This window comes from Cupressus sempervirens, chromosome 5 (genome assembly GCF_028749045.1).
Source record: "Cupressus sempervirens isolate cs-2001-9-10 chromosome 5, ASM2874904v1, whole genome shotgun sequence".
Taxonomy (NCBI): Eukaryota; Viridiplantae; Streptophyta; class Pinopsida; order Cupressales; family Cupressaceae; genus Cupressus; species Cupressus sempervirens.
In genome coordinates, this window is record NC_143122.1 from 95,109,586 (window position 1) to 95,129,814 (window position 20,229).

General features: G+C 34.9%; 1 protein-coding gene and 1 pseudogene across 3 annotated transcripts in view; both read right to left on the bottom strand.

Moving 5' to 3' along the window:
- Positions 1 to 18,407, bottom strand: part of LOC149554722 (uncharacterized) — a 36,181-nt gene extending 17,774 nt beyond the window's left edge. The window contains exons 1-4 of one of the 2 annotated variants that reach the window (XM_089828773.1): positions 18,180 to 18,407; positions 17,929 to 18,051; positions 16,736 to 16,797; positions 4,649 to 4,700 (exon numbers count right to left, since the gene is read on the bottom strand). In XM_089828773.1, the coding sequence (XP_089684899.1) occupies positions 4,649 to 4,696 (48 nt within the window). In that variant the 5' untranslated portion in view covers positions 4,697 to 4,700; positions 16,736 to 16,797; positions 17,929 to 18,051; positions 18,180 to 18,407. Of the gene's footprint in view, positions 1 to 4,648; positions 4,701 to 16,735; positions 16,798 to 16,986; positions 17,319 to 17,928; positions 18,052 to 18,179 lie in introns of those variants that run through there. The other variant, XM_089828772.1, reaches the window with a different exon arrangement.
- On the bottom strand, positions 8,340 to 10,555 carry LOC149554725 (5-amino-6-(5-phospho-D-ribitylamino)uracil phosphatase, chloroplastic pseudogene; annotated as a pseudogene). Its single transcript, XR_016365242.1, has 2 exons — positions 10,278 to 10,555; positions 8,340 to 9,616 (listed from the first exon to the last, which is right to left on the bottom strand). The product of XR_016365242.1 is annotated as a 5-amino-6-(5-phospho-D-ribitylamino)uracil phosphatase, chloroplastic pseudogene (transcript).
- Positions 18,408 to 20,229: the final 1,822 nt, after the last annotated feature.

Here is a 20,229-nt window from a genome sequence, read left to right on the forward strand (position 1 = left end):
AAAGTGGAATATTCCTCTTCCAATACTTTAGGTCATCTTGATGTATCTCTTTAGATGAGACCCACCTACACATATTAAAGGTATTAAAAAAATTTAATTATACATTACAATCTAAAAGTATAAAATCATATAAAGCCAAAAGAGATGGTGCATTTCACGTGATAAGAGTCACCAAAATACCTCAAATATTTGGACAGTTTGTAAACAAGTAATGTGACATCATGGTCAAAAGTGCTTGGTATTGCTGCAGGCAATACATACTACACAACCATTTACAAATAACCATGTTAAAATATCTATTAACATATATTATCACTCAAATTTACAATTTCATAAATGTACCTCCAATAAATGTAATGTTCCCAAACTTACCTTAATCCAATTGTGCCAATCATGTGTTTTTAGGCCTGAGAAGTCTAATCCATCTCTCGTGAATAAACTTTTAATGTAGCAGCAAAGCCAGAAGGAAATCTTATGCTTTTCATTGTATTAATGATGTTCAGCTTCTCCTTTGGTGTAAAAGTCCACGGAGCATGAACAAATGAGTTGTCTCCATGCAACAACATGTTTGGCATGATATTGGCGATTTGCAGATCCTTTTGTAACTTTATTTCTGCTTCAAGGTTTGTTCCAATAATATGTTTCCACAAACACTCAGCCACATTTTTTCCAATGTGCATACTATCAAATAGGCGTGCTATTGGTAAATTCTCATAATATTGTAATTTGTAAAAAATAGACAATCTTTTCATTCCTAGTGGAAAGTCCATGCCTTTCTTTGTCATACAAGGACTTCCACCTAGTAGGGTTCATCCTTCTTGGCTTCCTCATTTCCACTTCCGTTGAAATATTTTTTCTCGCGCACTCGATAGCAATGATTTTGTGGTAAGAATTGTACTCATCATATACAATTTTATTAAGTTCTTTTGAGTGTCTATACAATATTTTTGGCCCACGTGATGGACAACCATGTTTCCCTTTGTTTGCAGCCCTAAAATAAGAATGGATGCCATATTTAGAAAATGGTACAATGAACATGATAATATAAAATTCAAAAAAAATTACAAATGTACTTTATAATATATTACCACAACAAATAGAGAGCCTCAGGGCATCATGAATTGTCCAGATAAGAATTGCATGAAATACAAAGTTTCTATCATCAATGAGGAGCTCCATGTAGACATCCATATCCTTTACTTGATATCTCCCTATGTCGAATAAAAGTTAATTATGGTTATATATATATATATATATATATATATATATGCATGCAATCTTCAAGAAATAATTGTATTCGTATTTTATAGGTACCTAGTAAGATAAGTGTTAGCATTGCATGTTCCTTCTTTATTGCCATCCAAGGGGGTAGATTGTTGTTAATAATTAAAACCAGCCGAACAGAATATGTTGTTCTAAGATCTCCAAAAAAATTGGCACCATCCATTGCTAGAGAGATTCTTGCATTCCTTGGCTCACTATTAAAATGTGGCCATCTTTTGTCAATCTCTTTCTAGTATTTTCTATCTGCAGCCATACGCATGACACCATCATGGCTCCTCCCTTGTGCATAATAATCCATATATTTGGACAACTCCTTACATTTGAACATCCTCTCAAACCTTGGCTTTAGTAGAATGTGTCATAGTACTTTATAAGGAACCTTCTTCAATACTTGATCTTGATGATACCTTCTTGTATGACATACTAGGCATTGTTGCAAATTTGCATTCTTTCCATAGTATAGTATATGGTCATTGGGGCATGCATCATATGTTTTGTACTCCATTCCAATATATTTCATTACTAAAGATAGTTCTCTATGAGAATGAGGTAACTAATTATCCTTTGGAAGTATTTTGTTTGATAAAAGCCTACATGATGCATCAAATGATTCTTATGAGTATACACGATATTCAAAAAGTTAAAAACATCTGGAGAAAATTAGATTGTGGGAATATTAAATCAAACCTTAATATATCAGTAAAGCATGTGTTTGTCAATCCATGTGTAACCTTCAAGTTCAACAACAACATAATTGTTGCCAATATAGAAGTATTAGCATTTGGGAAAAGAGGCATCCTAGCCATCTGAGCTAGGGGTGAATCAATAACTTTTTCTGTAGATGTGTAGAAGTCTTGGATGAATTCATTGATACCAGCCTCATGTATCTACGAAGTGGTTTCATCCATAAATGTGTCTTGGTCTTCATCCTGAGAGTGGCTATCTTCAATGGCATTCATTGGTTCTTCAATAATATTATGAACTGGAAGTGGCTTTTCATCATTAAAGCCATCGAAATGATCAATATAATATTATAATGTATTAAATAATGTGTGTATTGGTTTATTTTTAAGAGTACCAATTTGTTAATTATAATGTACCTCTTCTATGTAAACTCCATACTTCAATTTGTGGATACGAAACATTCGCTGCTTCTTTAGTTTCCTATTTTGGCACCACTTGCAAGTACAATATATCTTTTCATTGAAGTATTCTTTTGTCCCTAGTTTAGGTCTTGCTATTCATTCATCTAAATATTCAGATGTTGATGTACTATTTCCCTGAATGCACGATGTACTATTTCCCTGAATGCACATTGTACTATCAACAGTAAGGCCAATTGTCACAAATATATGTAATAAGGCTATATCAAGGCCATAATTAGTATGTTTATATTTGTTTAATCATGTTTGCTTACTTGGTGTTCAATATAAGGCCATTAGTGCCACAAATAGGTTTCCTATTTAGAAATTTGGTCAACAATGGTCAAATAGGTCAAACTAGAATGACCTAAGGTAGCCTTAAGAGAGCTTGGGGCTTGGAAGCAAGGTTGGGGTGTTACATCATAAAGACAAGTTCTGTGAGTAGTAATGCATGATGGTTGAGCCTTGCATCTATAAGATCATAGGTGTGTGTGTGTGTGTGTGTGTGTGTGTGTGTGTGTGTGTGTGTGTGTGTGTGTTGGGAAGGTGTAACTAGTGTGTAACATTGAGGAAGCTTGGAATAGGAACCATGTCTCTATGTGGATTGTATTCCTATGAGGATAATGGGTACTACTGTATGACAAGCCAATGACCTTACTCATCTAAAAAAGGGTAATATTTTTAATGCTTTGGTTGGCTAACAGATGATCATACCTTGGAGATGAACGTTAAAAATGTCAACACCCATGGTTTTTAAAATATATAAGAGGAATTGTAAGAAGAGAATTAGCAATCTACCAACAAGAAATTAGAAAACAATTATAAATAAAACAATTACTATATATGCTACCTAGTCAAGCTTAGCTTAATGTTTTATATCATTAAAAATGATAATGTAGGAACAAAAAGAAATAAAAGTACTTGGTCTGCCATTTTGTATGGATGCCAAGAATATATCTAAATAGAAGGCTACAAAGAAAATTTTATGGATGCCAATTAGGATCATTATATAAATAGGCATTGAAATATATGAAAATAAAAGATCCATTACAAAATAGTTCTTACCCAAAATATTGGAAGAGGTAATTTTATATGCAAAATTTGCAATTTCAACTTTCTAACAACCCTGCAGAAACTAGGCACTAGTCAACAAGAGAGAATAAGTCTCACAGTCTTAAAACTATTGCTTAGTTTTTGGATTCAAGACAAAAAAGATTTTACCTACTCAAACAAATTGTCATTTTATGGAATGGCAAAGTGTTCTCTGCTTTCTATGTCGGAAGGTAGATATCCAACTCAGTAGATCAGATTAAAAAATGATGCATGTACGGAAGATAAATTTACATTAAGTATGGCTTCAGACGGTTGGAGGAAAGACAAAAATAAGGTTGCACAAGTACAACAATGTTATTTGAAGAAATAATATTTGGCTATCATCTATTATATAATATTTACAATGTTGAATATCATCTACTGTAATAACATGGTACAAGTAACATGAGGGCAGTGAATTCAAACATACAGAGATAGAGAACTGAGACCAGTAGTAGAGTCTGGGAATCATAGATCAATTTATGTATTTTGGTTCCAAAGATCAAAAGAACTAGATGACATTCAAATAATTATCCCCTTCTTATTGTATCAGATAAAAACATCGAATGGGAAATAAGTATTTGGTATAGGAAGAAAATAGAAATTAAATTGATAATATACAAACTTGTCATGTAACCAAACTTATATGCTTACCACTGCTATGGAAGATCATAGTGGTAAACATACGAGGAATTCATTTCTGATGAAGGAATATAGTGGTTAAGGGGAAAAAACAATAATGGTCGCCAATGTGGTCTCTATCAGGAACAATAAATCAATCCAATGCATCACCTGATAATCTGACTCATATCTAACAGGAAATCCAATGCAACATCTTCTTATCTAGTGAAAAAATGGACCCAAAGCAAAAGGTTGGGTCATATCAAGAATAAAATATTGTTTCCTTGGAACATACATATGTCTTCCAGTATAGAACACAAATTCTAGGGCAAGATACATATAATGAATCAGAATATACATCTTCTGAAAATAACAAATCTGAATCAGCGAGGAGTCTACACTCAATGTGACCAGATTCTCTCAATGACCTTGAAGAGGTGACTTTCCTTAAAGATCAGGAACTTTGCTCAAAGATCAGGAACAATATAGGGCAGACAACGAAACTGTACCTTTTTATCCAAGTCAAGGAGTTTGCAGATGCCTTCCAATCTTTCCATGTTGCTGTAAAAATGACTAAGTATTTATCAACTCGATATGATAAAAGCAAGTCTCATCCTACCACAGTCCCAATAGAAAAATTATGTCTAAGAAAAATGGAGCTTTTCTAAGCATATTTTGATAGACAAATTTTTACCATAAAGAGAAGGTTCTTCATCTATATCTTCAAATCCACTCAGGTAATAAGGTCTTCAGTTAGTTTGTTGCTAAATACAGTTAGATCTGTGTCTTTGATATTTAGGGCTGACTACATGTTTTCAGCAGATAACTTGAATGGCCTTGATTGCTACAACTATGTTCTTTCGAACATATTATGCATCATCGACATCTAATCTATGGATCCATCTACTTCAGAGCTCTTTCCTTTGGGCTGGTTAAAGTCATGTTCAACAGAATGGCAGAATTGCTAATGACATTAGACAAACTTCCAGTATTTTGCAAGCAGAGAGATTTCAAGTTGTACCCTTTGTGGCCGTACTCTCTTTCCACTTCGGTTATGAGGATTCCTCTTTCTTTAATGGACTCTACAATATGGATCATTCTCACATACTATACAAAAGGTTTTGCCCCAAATCCACAGAGGTAGGATCTAGATAGCCTCTTGAATTTCTATACTATGTTGTTCTTGCAGTTGAAAATATAATGGTGGTATTCTATTTTCTTATATATGCAAGTTTTTCCAACAGTTGTTGTTTTACATTGTAATTTCTCAAACTACATTAGGTTGTTTTACTCCATGGCAGCTGTTGGTCAAAATGGAATAGTTGCAAACACTTTCGGCTCAATTGCTATTTTGGTCAATTTTTTTCCTGGAGGATTCATCACATTCAGAAGTAAATACAAAGCCTTATAAGCTTCAAAATTATTTATCATATAACTAAAGCTAGTTGAGTATAAGATGAGCTATTAATGAATGTTTGGTAATTGTAATAGATGATATTAAAGGCTGGTGGATACGGGGTTATTGGATTTACCACTTCATGTATGCTCAAAATGTTATTGCAGTAAATGAGTTCTTGGCAAGAAAATGGAAAAAGGTTGGTACTTTGTATATCATTACCTTCTTTGACTAATAGAAAACAAATCCACCTCGCCAAATTCAGTTGTTTTAACTCATACGACAACATTGGCATTTCAATTATTGCACTCTTGGGGGCTATTTTCTGATAATTGGTGCTATTTGCTTGCTATTGGGTACATTATTCTCTTTAATATACTATAAACAATGGCATTGCATTATCTTAATTGCGAGTACCAGCAACTTGACCTGTACATGGCTTTCAATTTCATTATCATTGCAAATCCTTTTTCCCGTTACTAAATAAAAAATAACTATATTTGTATATCTATCAACACTTGAAAAGCCCTAGGTTCTAATTTCTGAAGAGGACATGAAGAAAAAGGAGCAATCAATAACCGGTGTTCTACGTAAATAGCTAGAAATGTAAAATATTCAAGAAGCATAACAATTAATTCCATGGATTCTTACACTTCCAAAAGCATTTAATTAATGATGTTAAGCTAGCAATTGCACCTTAGTGTGCAATAGGTACGTCGTATTTTGGTGTAAAATTTGTTCTTAACTAACAAAAACGAGACATTTTATTTGTTCTTCTCACTCTCCATCTCCACACATCTTTCTGCCCCCTTGCTCTCTCATTCTCTTCCCTCTACACCACTCCCTCTATATTTTTCCTCTCTCTCCCTCTCTCTATCTCTCTCCATATCTCTATCTTCATCTTTCTTTGTCTCTCACTCTCATTCTTTCCTCGTGTCTCCTTTACAAATATTTTCTATACAATATTAATTAAATTAATATCAAGACATTAGATTCTACAATATATATTATTTAGAGTAGGCTTTGGATTTAACTATTCGAATTTTATTTAAGTCAAATAATGTTTCAAATCATACTGAATGAGCCACCATCGAGAAATTGTATCATATCTATCTTTACTTCTTTCTTCCAATCTCTCTCTCTCCCTTGTTTGTATCTCCTTACCTTTCCCCACCCTATCTCCCTAAATACAAATCTTTTCTATCTCCCTACCTCTCCCCACCCCCTCTGCCTACATACGTAGGCTTTCTTTCTCCCTACTTTGTCTCTATCTCCTTATCTCTTCTCGCCCCCTTTCCCCTTTCCTACATATGTATCCTTTCTATCTCCCTCCCTTATCTCCAACTCCTTACCCCCCCCACCCCCTCTCTTTACATATGTACCCAATCTCTATGTATATCTATCTACAACTCTGAAGATTGTAAAACAGATATCAAGGATCTTCAACCCAATTTCGACACTAGTGAGCTGTTTCGTTGAAATCTTTTCTACGACAAAAATATTGTAAAAAAACTATTATGTCCCAGGTTGTAGCCTGGGATAAATTCAAAACCATCTGCAATTTCATCCCAAACAGTAGGGAGTACTTGGATAAAGCTAGTAACCTGACTTAATCCACTTCTTTTTTCTTACCAGGCAGGTGAGTGGGGAGCCCTATCTACTTATCTGTTGCTATCATATTTAAAAGCATCAATTAGGATGGATCAATCTAGAATGTATCTACCTACATATCTAGCCATATAGATGGACCTTCACCCTACCCATCTGATTTATCTTATCGAAATGGGATAGAACCAACTGATCGGTTCATACCACATGTACCAAACCAGAGGAGTGACATGGGAGATCAATGAAGACCAGTGGTGATAGTGCCCTTCCCAATCCCCTCTCCCTACCTTAGGAAAGAGCATATAGATGCTATCTCCCTGTTGATTAAGGACCTTCTCCCTATCAAAGCACCACAGAATTGTAGGGGAATGCATGAATGCTAGCACCCTGTTGATCCCCCCTGGTACTTAATAATAGATGATATAGCAGCATCTGCACCAAAATATAAAATGGCAAGCTAGATAGATTTGGTGCCATGTTACATACTTTAATTGGTAGCAATACAGAATATAGTCAAATATCAGAGTAGATTGCTGTCTTCAAAATAATTTTGCTTTTGGCAACATAGTCCCTCAATCCATCTTGACCATGTAGACTCTTTGCATATAAATAATGACACAAAAACATTTATAACTATTAATTTTTACTAGATGCATTTCAGCCACCACAATTAAGCCATACTGCTATATTCTTCCTTTATTAAAAATTATTTGCTCTTACTGAAGAATGTTCGTGAGGCTAGTATTTATCCCCACATTGAAATTACATTGTTATTCAATTTAGAGTTTGATACTTGCTATAATGTTGTAAAGTGGCAGCACATGTTGCAACCTTCTACAACACTCTCAAAGGCTGCTTAGCATATACAAAGCTTGTTGCTTTGCATGTGAATCTCAGTTCGACCGTGAAATTATAGCATCATGCCCATAGAAAATAATTAAGAAACTAAGCTGGCACTATAAACGGTTAGATCAGCACCCTTTGATAATAGGTATATTACAGAAAGTAACAGAAGAAAGTCAGAAAAAGACAGTTTCTATTTACAATGGCAGGGCCGCCAACGCACAAAGAAATTGTGCATACCCATCCCCACCCAATGACACCATTAGGGTCAAAGAAGTAAAAATAAAAGACCCTTAAAACAATAATGTGAGAGTTATCAGGTTATAGAATTTTGAAATAAAACTATGAAAAGCCTACCAACTGTCCTCAGCAGCAACAGAACGACGCCCAATGCTCATTGGCCCTTCAGGTTCCCATTCTGGCTCCGGCTCCAGCTCTGGCTCTGGCTCTGGCAGTTCGAATTCAGGGGAATCAATATCAGCCAAATTCTTAAGGTCAACAATTGATAGTTCATCCAAGTCAATCACCACCAAATCAGCTGCTTCAAGTTCATACACAAGACATTTGCCTGCAACAGCAACACACTTCATACAAATATCATGGGCTGCTTCCACACTTGTGTTTGAGTTCCCAAAAACAATACAATGCTCTGTTATAAAATTTAAAAGTTGTGCTGCATACATGAACATCTCTGGGTCCGGTTTACCCCTACTCACATTTTCTGCTGCCACAACAACACTGAAGAACCCTTGCGTACCAACAGCTTCAATTGCTGCTCCCAAATATTCTCTTGGCCTGGTGGAGTCAATTGCAATTGGTGTATTATAATCCTTCAATGTAACTACAAATTCATACGAGCCAGGTCGAAGCCGTTGAACACCACCCTGCATTTCCTGATACAATTCCTCTCTCCTGGCAGCCAATTTTCTCACTTCCACGGGATCCCTTGACCAGCAGAGCACCTCAGATATAGCATGCTCACTTTTCATTCCTTCCACCCTTTTTAAGATGTAAGCCTGTGGAGGTATTTCACCTTCCTCCTCTACAAGTGCTAACCATGACTCATTTTCCAAGTCAGAATCATCTTCAACTATCACCCCCTCCCACTCCATGATCACCGAAAACCAACCACAACCCATACGCTCCAACCATAGTAAGGGATTGGCCAATGATGGATCATCTGCTCTATTGGGTGGACGTCTGGGTATTGTGCTCAAACCACTGCATCTTATAGAATACCCTCTTCCAGACTTTTCCTTTCTGTCGTCCGGTGAAAAGGCTTTTGTTGTATTTTCCATTGACAGTGCATAAGCACCAATTGCCCTAGATTGTCGAAAACACTTCAATTGACAGCTTCTTTTCAAATTTTCTTCCACTGCAGTTATCCCACGAATCCAGAGCCATCTATCAATTACAGGAGAAATAAAAGAAGACATATTAATAGCACCATGTCTCCTTCTTTCACAAGTCAATTTTGGTAAACTCCAACTTTTTCTATGTGCTAGCGGATTTTCTAATTTTGGCCCGCCAAATCTACTATAGGTGTTAGTATGAATCATCCCCTTCGGCCCATAATTTTCCCTTCCACGGAGGACAGGCAAGTCCCAGGAAACCACCAATCCTGCCATTTCTATATATCACCAACCACTGATTTTATTCCAATTATACCCCGAGTCAGGTGACACTAAAAGCAACAGTTTTGACTACAAACCACCATTCACATTCTCAATTCAACAATACAGTCCAAATTTGATATTCTGTTCGTGATTGACTGAACCGAACTAATGTGTATTCAATAAAGTTGTCTGAAACCTACTGACAAAACCTATACTTGTGTGATCGCAAAAATATTCCCAAAACCACACTTACAGCGAGGTAAAATGGTATTCCAAATATGGCATCAAGCAAAAATTTCATATCAATACAAGGATCATTCAGAATTTCCTCTGTACTTCAACCTAAACACTCCCAATTTAAGAGAAGTAGAGACATCAGCTCGACCAAATCCAAATTTTGTAACAATTGACGTGAGGACTCAAAAACCCTAATTGGCTTCTTATGTTTTCTAATATTCTGAACCAACTTTTACCCGACCCTGAATTTTTTCTTTTGATTGATCCAACAAAAACTACACGAGTTATAGGTTTTTGACAATTGATAGTTCCTCTCCTAAATGTGTACTGAAAGATAACTCAGACAAAGGGGAGTTTTAATTACGTTCTCAGAAGCTAAACTTTTATCAGCCGACAGAAAAAGAACATTGGATTGAAATTTCTCAACACAAATCACACCTGAAATTGGTACCAGACGCTCTGGAATTGCCCAGAAATATTTGATCCCCTCGGCCGACAAGTCCAGCTAAAAATGCCACTGGCAACACATGATCTGATATGCAGTAATATTCATCTAGAATGCATGAACATACCCACAAAATACTATGCTGGCTTTACTGAAGCCGAATGAAATAGAACTTGACGTCCGCTGGGCAATAAGTGGACCCTATGACTTTCAATGGCCAAATATCCGACAGTCGTCAGTTTGAATGAACAAACGGTCCCCACGTCACCACCCTTCTTTTTTGTTGAACAGTGAAAATGTAAGATCTATGTCTCAAATCCTCTCAATGGTAGTCATTCGCTCTCCCTGATTTTCTACCATTAGATGTAAAACTGAGCTCCTCGCATTCAAATAGGGAACGCCTACGGCGTAAATATGTAAAAAAATTGCAGGAGAGATATCAGGAGGACAGAAAAGTAACATTGCTGTAGAAAGTTGCAACCCTGCTGAGGGTGGTAAGAAAGAAATTATTCTTCCTTTCCCACATTTGGCTATGGCCTTCAACAATGTCAACTACTATGTTTATATGCCTGCTTTAAGTTCATGTTTTCCTATTTGAATTTCAAAGCTCTCTGTTTAGTCTAGATTATCTTTTGAAAAGTGGTTAATTATCTCAGTTGTATACATGAAATGAGGACACAAGGAATACCAACAAACAAGCTACATTTATTGCATGTGGTAAGCAAGACATTGAGGCCTAGAGTACTAATGTGTTTGATGGGGGTGCCTGAGGCTGGGAAGATGACCTTCATGGATGTTGTTGCAACAAGGAAAACTGGAGGCTATATTAAAGGTTCCATTGCCATATCCAGTCATCCAAAAAAACAAGAGACATTTTCTCACATTTATGGTTACTCTGAACAAAATGATATACATTCTCCCTATGTTACTGTCTATGACTCCCTCATATACTCTGCTTGGCTTCGTCCCCAAGGTAGTTGATCGTCAAAAAAGAGAGTTGTGTATTTTATTATTCTACATTTAGTTTGTTTGTCATCCAGTATATGAATAGATGTTTGTTGAAGAAGTTATGAAGCTTGTAGAGCTAAGTGACTTAAAAGGAGCTCTTTTTGGTTTGCTTGGAGTTAATAGTTTGTCCACAAAACAGTGAGAAAGGCTAAAAATTGTAGTGAAATTGGTAACAAATCCTTTAATTTTTTTCATGGATGTGCCAACATCAACACTAGATGCAAGGGCTGCTACAATTGTTATGTGAACAGTTTGTAATCCAGTATATATAGGATGAACTATTGTTTGCACCATTAATCAACCTAGCATTGACATATTTGAAGCTTTCGATGAGGTAATTATTTCCAACTCTAGTGCATTTTCTACTACTACAGATATTGGTACATCTGTAGGTACTCAGAATGTGACTTTGAATGAATTTGCAGTTGGTGTCATTGAAGCATGGAGGGTAGATTATATATGTACAACTTCTTGTTCACCATTCACAATATTTAGTCAACTACTTTGAGGCAATTGAAGGAGTTCCCAAAATCACACCGGATTACAATCTGGCAACATGGATGATCAAGTATCTGACTTGTGTCCACAATAGAAGCCATCAGACTTTTTAGCCTTCTTTACTTATGCCAATTGTGGTATCATTTAGTGGAGTTCTTGCTTCTTAGTCTGCTATGTTCTGTACAATTTGCACAATCTTGGTTTGCTATATCCTGAAAGGTCAATGTAGAAACAGAGTGCACAGTAGTTTTCAAAATGCTTCAAAGCAAAACATATTTTTTCCTCATTGGGTTGGACTTTTCCTAACTGGCCACTATGCAGTACTGTCATATTAGTAAAAAGAGTAATAAATTTGACAATGTATATGAGCTTTTGGCCTGTTCTTTTATTTGCTACAACTCATCACTTTGAAAACATTGATGAATACATTTTATAATCCGACACTGAGCAGACATGGTTTTTTATGCAAATGGCTTTCAATTTTAAAGGAAAATACATTACAAATTACATCTTCTAAATATATTTATATTTTCACTTCTTTTATCCCTTCCTCAATCTAGATTTTTTTTACAAAACTAGTATAAATTACCTGCTAGCCTACAATAGCTAAGTCTAAATGGACCCTCCAGCAAGATCATAATTCTTTTCCACATAACTAGTGTAATTCTCATAATTTAAAAAACCTATTGAAGCCTGGAATCCGCATATGTATCTTGTCAGGTTGATTGTAAAGGCAAACAATGTGACCCCCACATTGACAGTTACCAAAAACACGTCATTGAACTGGAGGAAGCTAGTATGGGCAACTGTAAAGCACTGACAGGTAATTCATGACCAATGTGAGAAATTTAATGTAACACACTTGGACTGTACACTAGCAGTTGGCTTTCATGGTATCTAAAAATGTGACTGCAACCTAATGAGATGGTTCTTAATTGATTGAGATTAATGTTACCATAGTCGATTGATTTTTTGATTTGGGCAATTGATGGCATGCCGAAAATAAGCAATAGAACAAGGGATACTATTTCATCAAAAATAAGGATTTAATATAGATTTGTCATAATTTTCTATGTTCATAAAAGTAATTTTTAATTATATCAAAGTAGATTAAAAGCAATAATTCAACAAAACATAAGGAAGGAAACTGTGTCATCCTAAAACCATAAAATCTAGACAAGATCACTCGAGCACCAGAAGAGGGAAGGATACTTTTTTCTCTTCAAATTCATGATGCAGACAACTAACATAAGCCAGTAATCTATACAATTGAACAATACACAAAAATGAAACCTGTTAATCTACATGTAAAAAATGTTTATTTTAATTTGTATAAATTCTGAAATTACTTACATTGCAACAGACTCAATTAGTTGAACAAATCAACAAAGTGGGTGCTATAGTAGGAGTTTATTACACAAGGTGTCTCTTTTTACACATATGCTATATAGAGTTAAAGGACGAAAGTATTGCTGCATTATTCAATGGTAGAATGATATCTCTCATTACCTGAACAATGATTAAAAGCATAGCTAGGCTGTCTCTTCTAATGCATTTAGAGATGCATCATACATTGGAGTTCGTGATGAAAATTTGGATGGAGGTTTCCCATTGAGATTTGCATCCTATTGCCATATCACAAAAGGCATCGATATTCGTTGGATTATTTGACCCTTTCAAAGGCAACATGTCTTTTTTCAATAAGACCTGGGATATTAGAAAACTATTGAGAACTCTCATTTGCTCACAATTTCTTTGTTTTTTCATAGTTATTCATGAATCCCTGGACTCCTCAAGAGTACTTACTGGGCTGGCCAGTCTTTGATCCTCTTGAAAGATGAAAGAAATGAGTGATGACACAATGTTGACTTTTGGTGACCTAAAAAAGCTTTCTTTTGGCAATGTTAGATGTTGCTGCAAATGACATTGACCACTATAGGCATATACATATGCCTATATGAAGATGAAGTTGATGAAGTAGTAGATGTGCGTAAAATTCTAGAACCTCCAACATTCTTATCCTTGCCTACTTCCAATTTGGAAACAAGAAGATTGATAGACGGAGAGATGGAGTAAATGTCATAATTAGGAAATAAGCAAAACTTGACTCGTGAAGAAAGTAGGATGCAATGCCAACACAACTTTATTTGCAACCAATTTTATTTTAAGAGATCACTTCCATGCATGCATTTGAGTATTGGGAAGGAGGAAGCCAAGACAAGTGATTCTAAACATGAATAGGGTCATCCTAACTGATCTTATCCATCTTACTAGTCTTAATTACGTTCATCTTGATGTGACTTGTTTAGTGAAGAATTATTGCTGAAATCAAGATAAAATCCTCTTGATTTTGCAAGAAAATCCACAATATGGCATAGGGTAAGTCTTCTAGAGCCTAACAAGCCATGTACAAGTCATCATAGATGTTGCAATAGCTAATGGTTTCTTTGAAGTAAGCATGGAAATGTTTTGTTTTTTCTCCCATATCTTTGTTTTTATTCTTGTTTAGGACGCATGTAGAGCTCCTTATTAAAAAATATTCTATTTATGTGCATGCACAACATGCTTTATTCAAGGAAGGAACCTAATGAACTCATCATGTGCTTACTACTCCTTATTCTCAGTTGGAAAATGCTATAGCCTAAACTAAAGCAAATTGCTGCTAACTAAGGATTGACAGTTGAAGAATAGAGATGGATTTGGATTTTAGCAAGCCATGCAATAGCTGTCATGGGCAGCATCAATCTCCAGCCTTATTAAAAAAAATCAACAAAAGAAAAACACATCTCTTGATATCAACAATATAATAACACTATTGATAATAACACCACCAAGGGCTGAGCCTTTGTGATTATGCTACTTGCGGTTAAAGCCCTAGGAGTGTAACATGAACATCACATTGACCACAAAACATATATGCATTAAATATACCACCACCACTATTATTGGTGGACACTAGCACATGAACCAGCAATAATAGAAGCTCGCTTGATGTTAATCATTAAGTAGACATCAAGCACTTGAAGTTTTATGAGTAATTAAATCCCCTTTCTTAAACTCATTCCTTGATTTATCAACATGAACAAGATGATTGTAATTGATAGGGAAAACACAACAAAAAGTTCTCCTGATTGGAAGATTATCCTTGATACCAACAAGTGAAAGTATTGTGGGTATTTCAAAATATACAACACCTAGGGTTTAAACCATCAGATCAGTAAACAAAGAACAAAAGACAAGTGAAGGAAAAAAACAACACTTCACTAAATCATGTTGTCTGTATATACCATATCCCTATCTTATAGCTCCTATAAATTTAATGAATGAAAAGGATGATCCCACTTACATTTCTTCAGATGGAGGACTAGTATGACTTGTTTGGTCATGGCTTAATTAAGATATTCGGAGCTCAATTAAAGTTTATCAACTATTTTCCTACATTGATAAAGGGAATATGAAGGGACAAATTAGATTTCATTATTCCCTTTATTGCGCTGAGTGATTAAAATACTATTGTGTTGAATGACTAGGTTGTTATTATAGAGAAATTTGGATTTATATTACAGATGTAAATGTCTTGCACTATCATTTGGTAGGGATGGCTAGACTCTTTCAAATGTAAAAGATAGAACTTTATTTATAGAGAGAAATTTAGAAGATCAAATTCAACTAATTGGTTTTGTCATAGTAGGCTCCATGTAAGGGGCTTGCACCCTTTCTTTAACTCTGAGAACAGTACTGTAAAAATAGAAAAATACAAATTTCTAGAGTAAAATAGATCTATACATATTCAATCAGAGCTCCTCTTATATAGAAAAAAGCTTCAAGCTGGTCTTGGGGTATTGAAAGTTTTTCCAATAGTTTAGAGAATTTAATGCTGTGTTGCAATTTGTAAACATATTGTTTTTAAAACTTATAATCATACAATAGGAAAAGATACTATCGATTTTGATATAATTTCTATAATTTCTAACATTTACTCATGTGACTTCTACTTAAATTATTTCAACGTTTTTGGTCTGTACTGTGTATGGGTGATAGTGTTGGAAGATTCAGCTTGTGAATTCCCAGATGTTACAGCATTCAAGACATCCTTTTCTCGTGATCATTGTCTTTCTTCTATCCCATTTATAGTATCCAAATCAGATTTTCTCACTTCTCAAATATTTTCAAACTTCAGACCATATTTAAATCCTCAAATTTAGATCATACCTAGTATTACACTTTCAAGTTAGAATTTCATTGTTACCAATCTTTTTTTATTTAACACATAAGTTTCTATCTCATAAAATTTCATAACTTCTTGATAACTGCATCAACAATAAAAGCTATATACTATAAGATCTCCAAGACTTGGAAAACATCTTATGAAAAAACTTAAACTAAGGAGTAAGGAATTTGGATGATAATTATTACAATTCTTATTAATTCCAGAAATTTCAAACAGGTTTAAAAATTATAATCAATGGGAGGATTGGATTAAATAACAATTAGACTACTTGATCTTTGGGATTAAAATCATTCTGTTAGAAAAGTTTTTAGGGATTGAAACTAGCATTATAGATTTTATTTATCACATATTCATCATTTCAAAGCCAATGAGAGTTGCAGAACTGAAAATTATTGGTGAAAGAGAGTCTACTACTTCAGTATGAAGACATAAAATAAAATGGATTGAACATTTTAATATTTGTGTAACCTAAGGAAATTAAACTAGGACTTTGAAATTTTTTACATAAATTGGTTTCCAGGGCATCACCCTTTTCCTATTCCTACATGCATGAAGAGGATATATGAATACAATGAACAAACCATTTTAAAAATGATGCAGCAAATCTATTGAAAATTTTAAGCTTATAGTGGAAATAAGAAAGGGGAAAATAATGCTACATTGAAAAGAAATAGCCATAGATCTTGCATAACTTAATAATAAATTTGTACTTACCCAACATAGATCCAATGAAAAACCAACGAGAACAAATACGCCCTAAACACCAAAGAGGTATCCTGCGGAAATAGAAAGAAATTAAAGGCAGCGAGTGATGAGGAAACTAAATAAAGTGGTTCATTATCTTGCATAACCTAGAATAGAACAAGATCACAAGTATTATTTAAAAATTTTACTTACCCACATTATAAAAAGAAAATAAAAGATATTAAGCATGCCTGTATTTAGAATGGGAGACTGCATATTACCTGTTTGCACTACAGATCTAAATTTTTCTCCACCTCGATTGAAGAGTTTGCAGGTAGAATCAAAATGGCTAGACTATAGAAGTTCCAAAATATAATCTAAATTCTGAAGCAAAATTGCAAATCTTACATATTTTGTTTGCAAGTCTGGAATGATAGCTGACAAGTCAAGAAAAGGGAGGGTGGTCTCACAAAGTAATTATATACAGCTGCCAATTTCAAAATATAAATTCATATGGTTGAGCTGGACCATTTTGTAATGAATTGGCCAACGAAGAGGAGAAGTGGTGTATTGTTCAAGCCTAAGAACCAATAAAAATGCTATTGCAGCCAACAAATTCTAATAGGTAACGATTTATTCCTTGACCTCATTTGCTATAAAACATACTGAACTAAGTCATTTTACAAATCTAGGTATCACATTCTATTTGAATCAGAGGAGCACAATATTACTGTTGAAGGATTTCATGCTTCCGCAATCCATAATGTTAACTTTACATCTTTCTGCTAAATTAGATACAAGAGTTCTGGAGAATACATGACTTCCACCATAAAATAAGGAACAAAAGTTTTAAGCAACACACAGTTCTTACCACAAGTTATGCTGATGTGTTTTGTGTCATAGTTTGCACAATGTAATGGCTTTAGAAGATGGAGGCCGAATCAATTTCAGTGTATTCAAGAAATTTTAACTAGCTTTCTGAGTTTAATACTGAAAAAAATCATGCAATCCACACGAAAATGCTTGAAGAGCCCAAACCCTAGGAGGATCCATGGTGTTGAGAGTTAAAAGGTAACAGACCATGTCACAATAGGGCAAAACAATGTAAAACTTACAATCTTAATGAAAACATTGAATGGTCAGGATAGCCCACGGCAGGGCATAAAAATTAAAAAAACTCATTAGATAGTTAGTTTATGCAGCCACGACAACTAGTGTCTTACCTCAACAAACTACGTGTGAGCCAACAGACTGTGTTTGAGATCGTTTAGGCTCTGAGAAGAGACTGCGTTTGAGATCATCCAGGCTCTGAGCAGTCGATGATTTCTAGCCCACGTGTTCTTTTTCTATTAGATTGAAAACCCAAAATCCCAAAGAGCAGATTAATTACAACCTAGAAAATTGTAAAGCAAATACAGAGGAAACTGAGCCCAATACATTAAACAAACAAGAGATCTTTAGGATATTTAAATACATGTTTATTGTGTAGATCCAAATCGTTCCCATTGAAGAAGTCGATGACTGGGGCATGATAGATGAGAATACAAAACATGACATAAATCATGCATAACTCATCTTAAGTTGCAGTCATATCCATCATAAGCCCTTTTGCCTCTGTTTGAAGTGCTGCTGATGCCCTGTTCAGAACTGCCGATGAAGCCCTGTTCACAACGCCTAAACTGAGTTGAGCGCCCAAAGTTTTGGAAAGATAATAATTATTCATTTTAGGAAAGCTCTCGACTTTACCTATTGTCTTTATTTAAAACAATTAAAAAATTAAAAAAATATTTAAATATAAAAAATATGTTAAAGACATTATTTATATTTTGTCTTTATCTAGCAGCTTTAATACTGTTGTATGTAGTAGTTTAAAATCTTAGCAATCAAGGGATGGTGAAAGGCTTGCCTACTATAGAGTTCTTCAATGGAGTTTTTGAAGGTTGTGCTCCTGGAAAACATCCAAAAGATAAGTTTCTCAAGGGAATCTCATGGAGAGCCTCCTCTCCTCTAAAGCTTGTTCATAGTGATTTAGTGGGGCCTTTTCCTAATCCCTCCATGAGAAAAGAAAAATATTTTCTTACCTTCATTGAAGATCACTCAAGGTACACATGGGTGTACTTTGTCAAATACAAGTCTGAAGTATTTGAGAATCTCAAGCTTTTCAAAGCCCGTGCAGAAAAGTAATCTAAAAATTTGATCAAGATCCTCTGTGCAGATAATGAGGGGGAAGTATGTCAACAATGATGTCCAAAATATTTATGATGAAGCTAGAATATAGTTGCGGAATATAGTTCCATATACTATACAACATAATGGGATAGTTGAGAGGAAGTATTGAACTTTGAAGGAGATCACTAGTTGCATGTTTCATGCTAGGTCCCTTCACTCAAAACTACAGACTAAAGAAATCAACCGTGCTTCATATATTCAAATAGATCTTTTTACAAATCTATTAAAGGAAAAACCCTTTTCAAAGCATGGAGAGGTATATAGCCAACAGTCAGTCATCTTTTGTATTTTTGGATCTTGTGCATGGGTTCACATTCCTATTGATAAAAGGAACACTTTGGAGCCTAAAAGAAAAGAATGTATCTTTGTTGGATAACCAAATGGTGTGAAGGGTTATAGATTTCTAGATCGTTCTATAGAACAACTCTTCATTGAGAGGAGTGTATATTTTGATGAAAGTTCCATTAAAGCATCTCATGTGCAACATTCTACCACTTATGTGCTTCATCCTCTCACAAATATTGAGGATGATGGAGATACCACAAATCTGATTTTAGATTCAAATGAATCTGATGAACATGTACATGAACATGAACATGCATGTGTAGGTCCAAATCCAAATTGGGATTCCTATGTTGATTCAATGTCTTCTATGAGAAGACAAGGAACATGAAGCTTGGCTGATATATATGATGCTCCTCATGCATTTTCACCTACCAATTATATTATTCCAATGCATGCTTATCTTCTTCAAGTGTTAGATCCTAAAACTTATGTAGAAGTTGTAGAGAATCCTCATTGGGAAGCTACAATGGATGAGGAGTACAATTCTCTTATAGCAAACCAAACTTGGGAGTTGGTTTGGCTTCCAACCAATCGCAAGCTTGTTAGGTGCAAGTGGATCTGTCAAACAAAGAAATCAAAAAATGGTTGAGTGAGGAGATACAAAGCAAGGTTGGTAGCCAAGGGTTTTAAGCAAGTTCAAGGCATTGATTATGATGGGACTTTTTCTCTTGTAGCAAAAATGGATTCTATTTGATTAGTTCTAGCCATTGCAGCAGCAAAAAGTGGGAGATTCATCACATGGATGTGATGAATTCATTTCTTCACAGTGATCTTGTGGAGGAGGTCTACATGGAGCAGCCACAGAGGTATGTATATAATCCCTCATTAGTATGCAAGCTCAAGAAATTACTATGTAGCCTCAAGCAAGGACCTCATGCCTGGTATGCTAAAATTGATTCTTATCTTCTGTCTCAAAACTTTATGAGATGTAAATTAGATTCAAATATTTA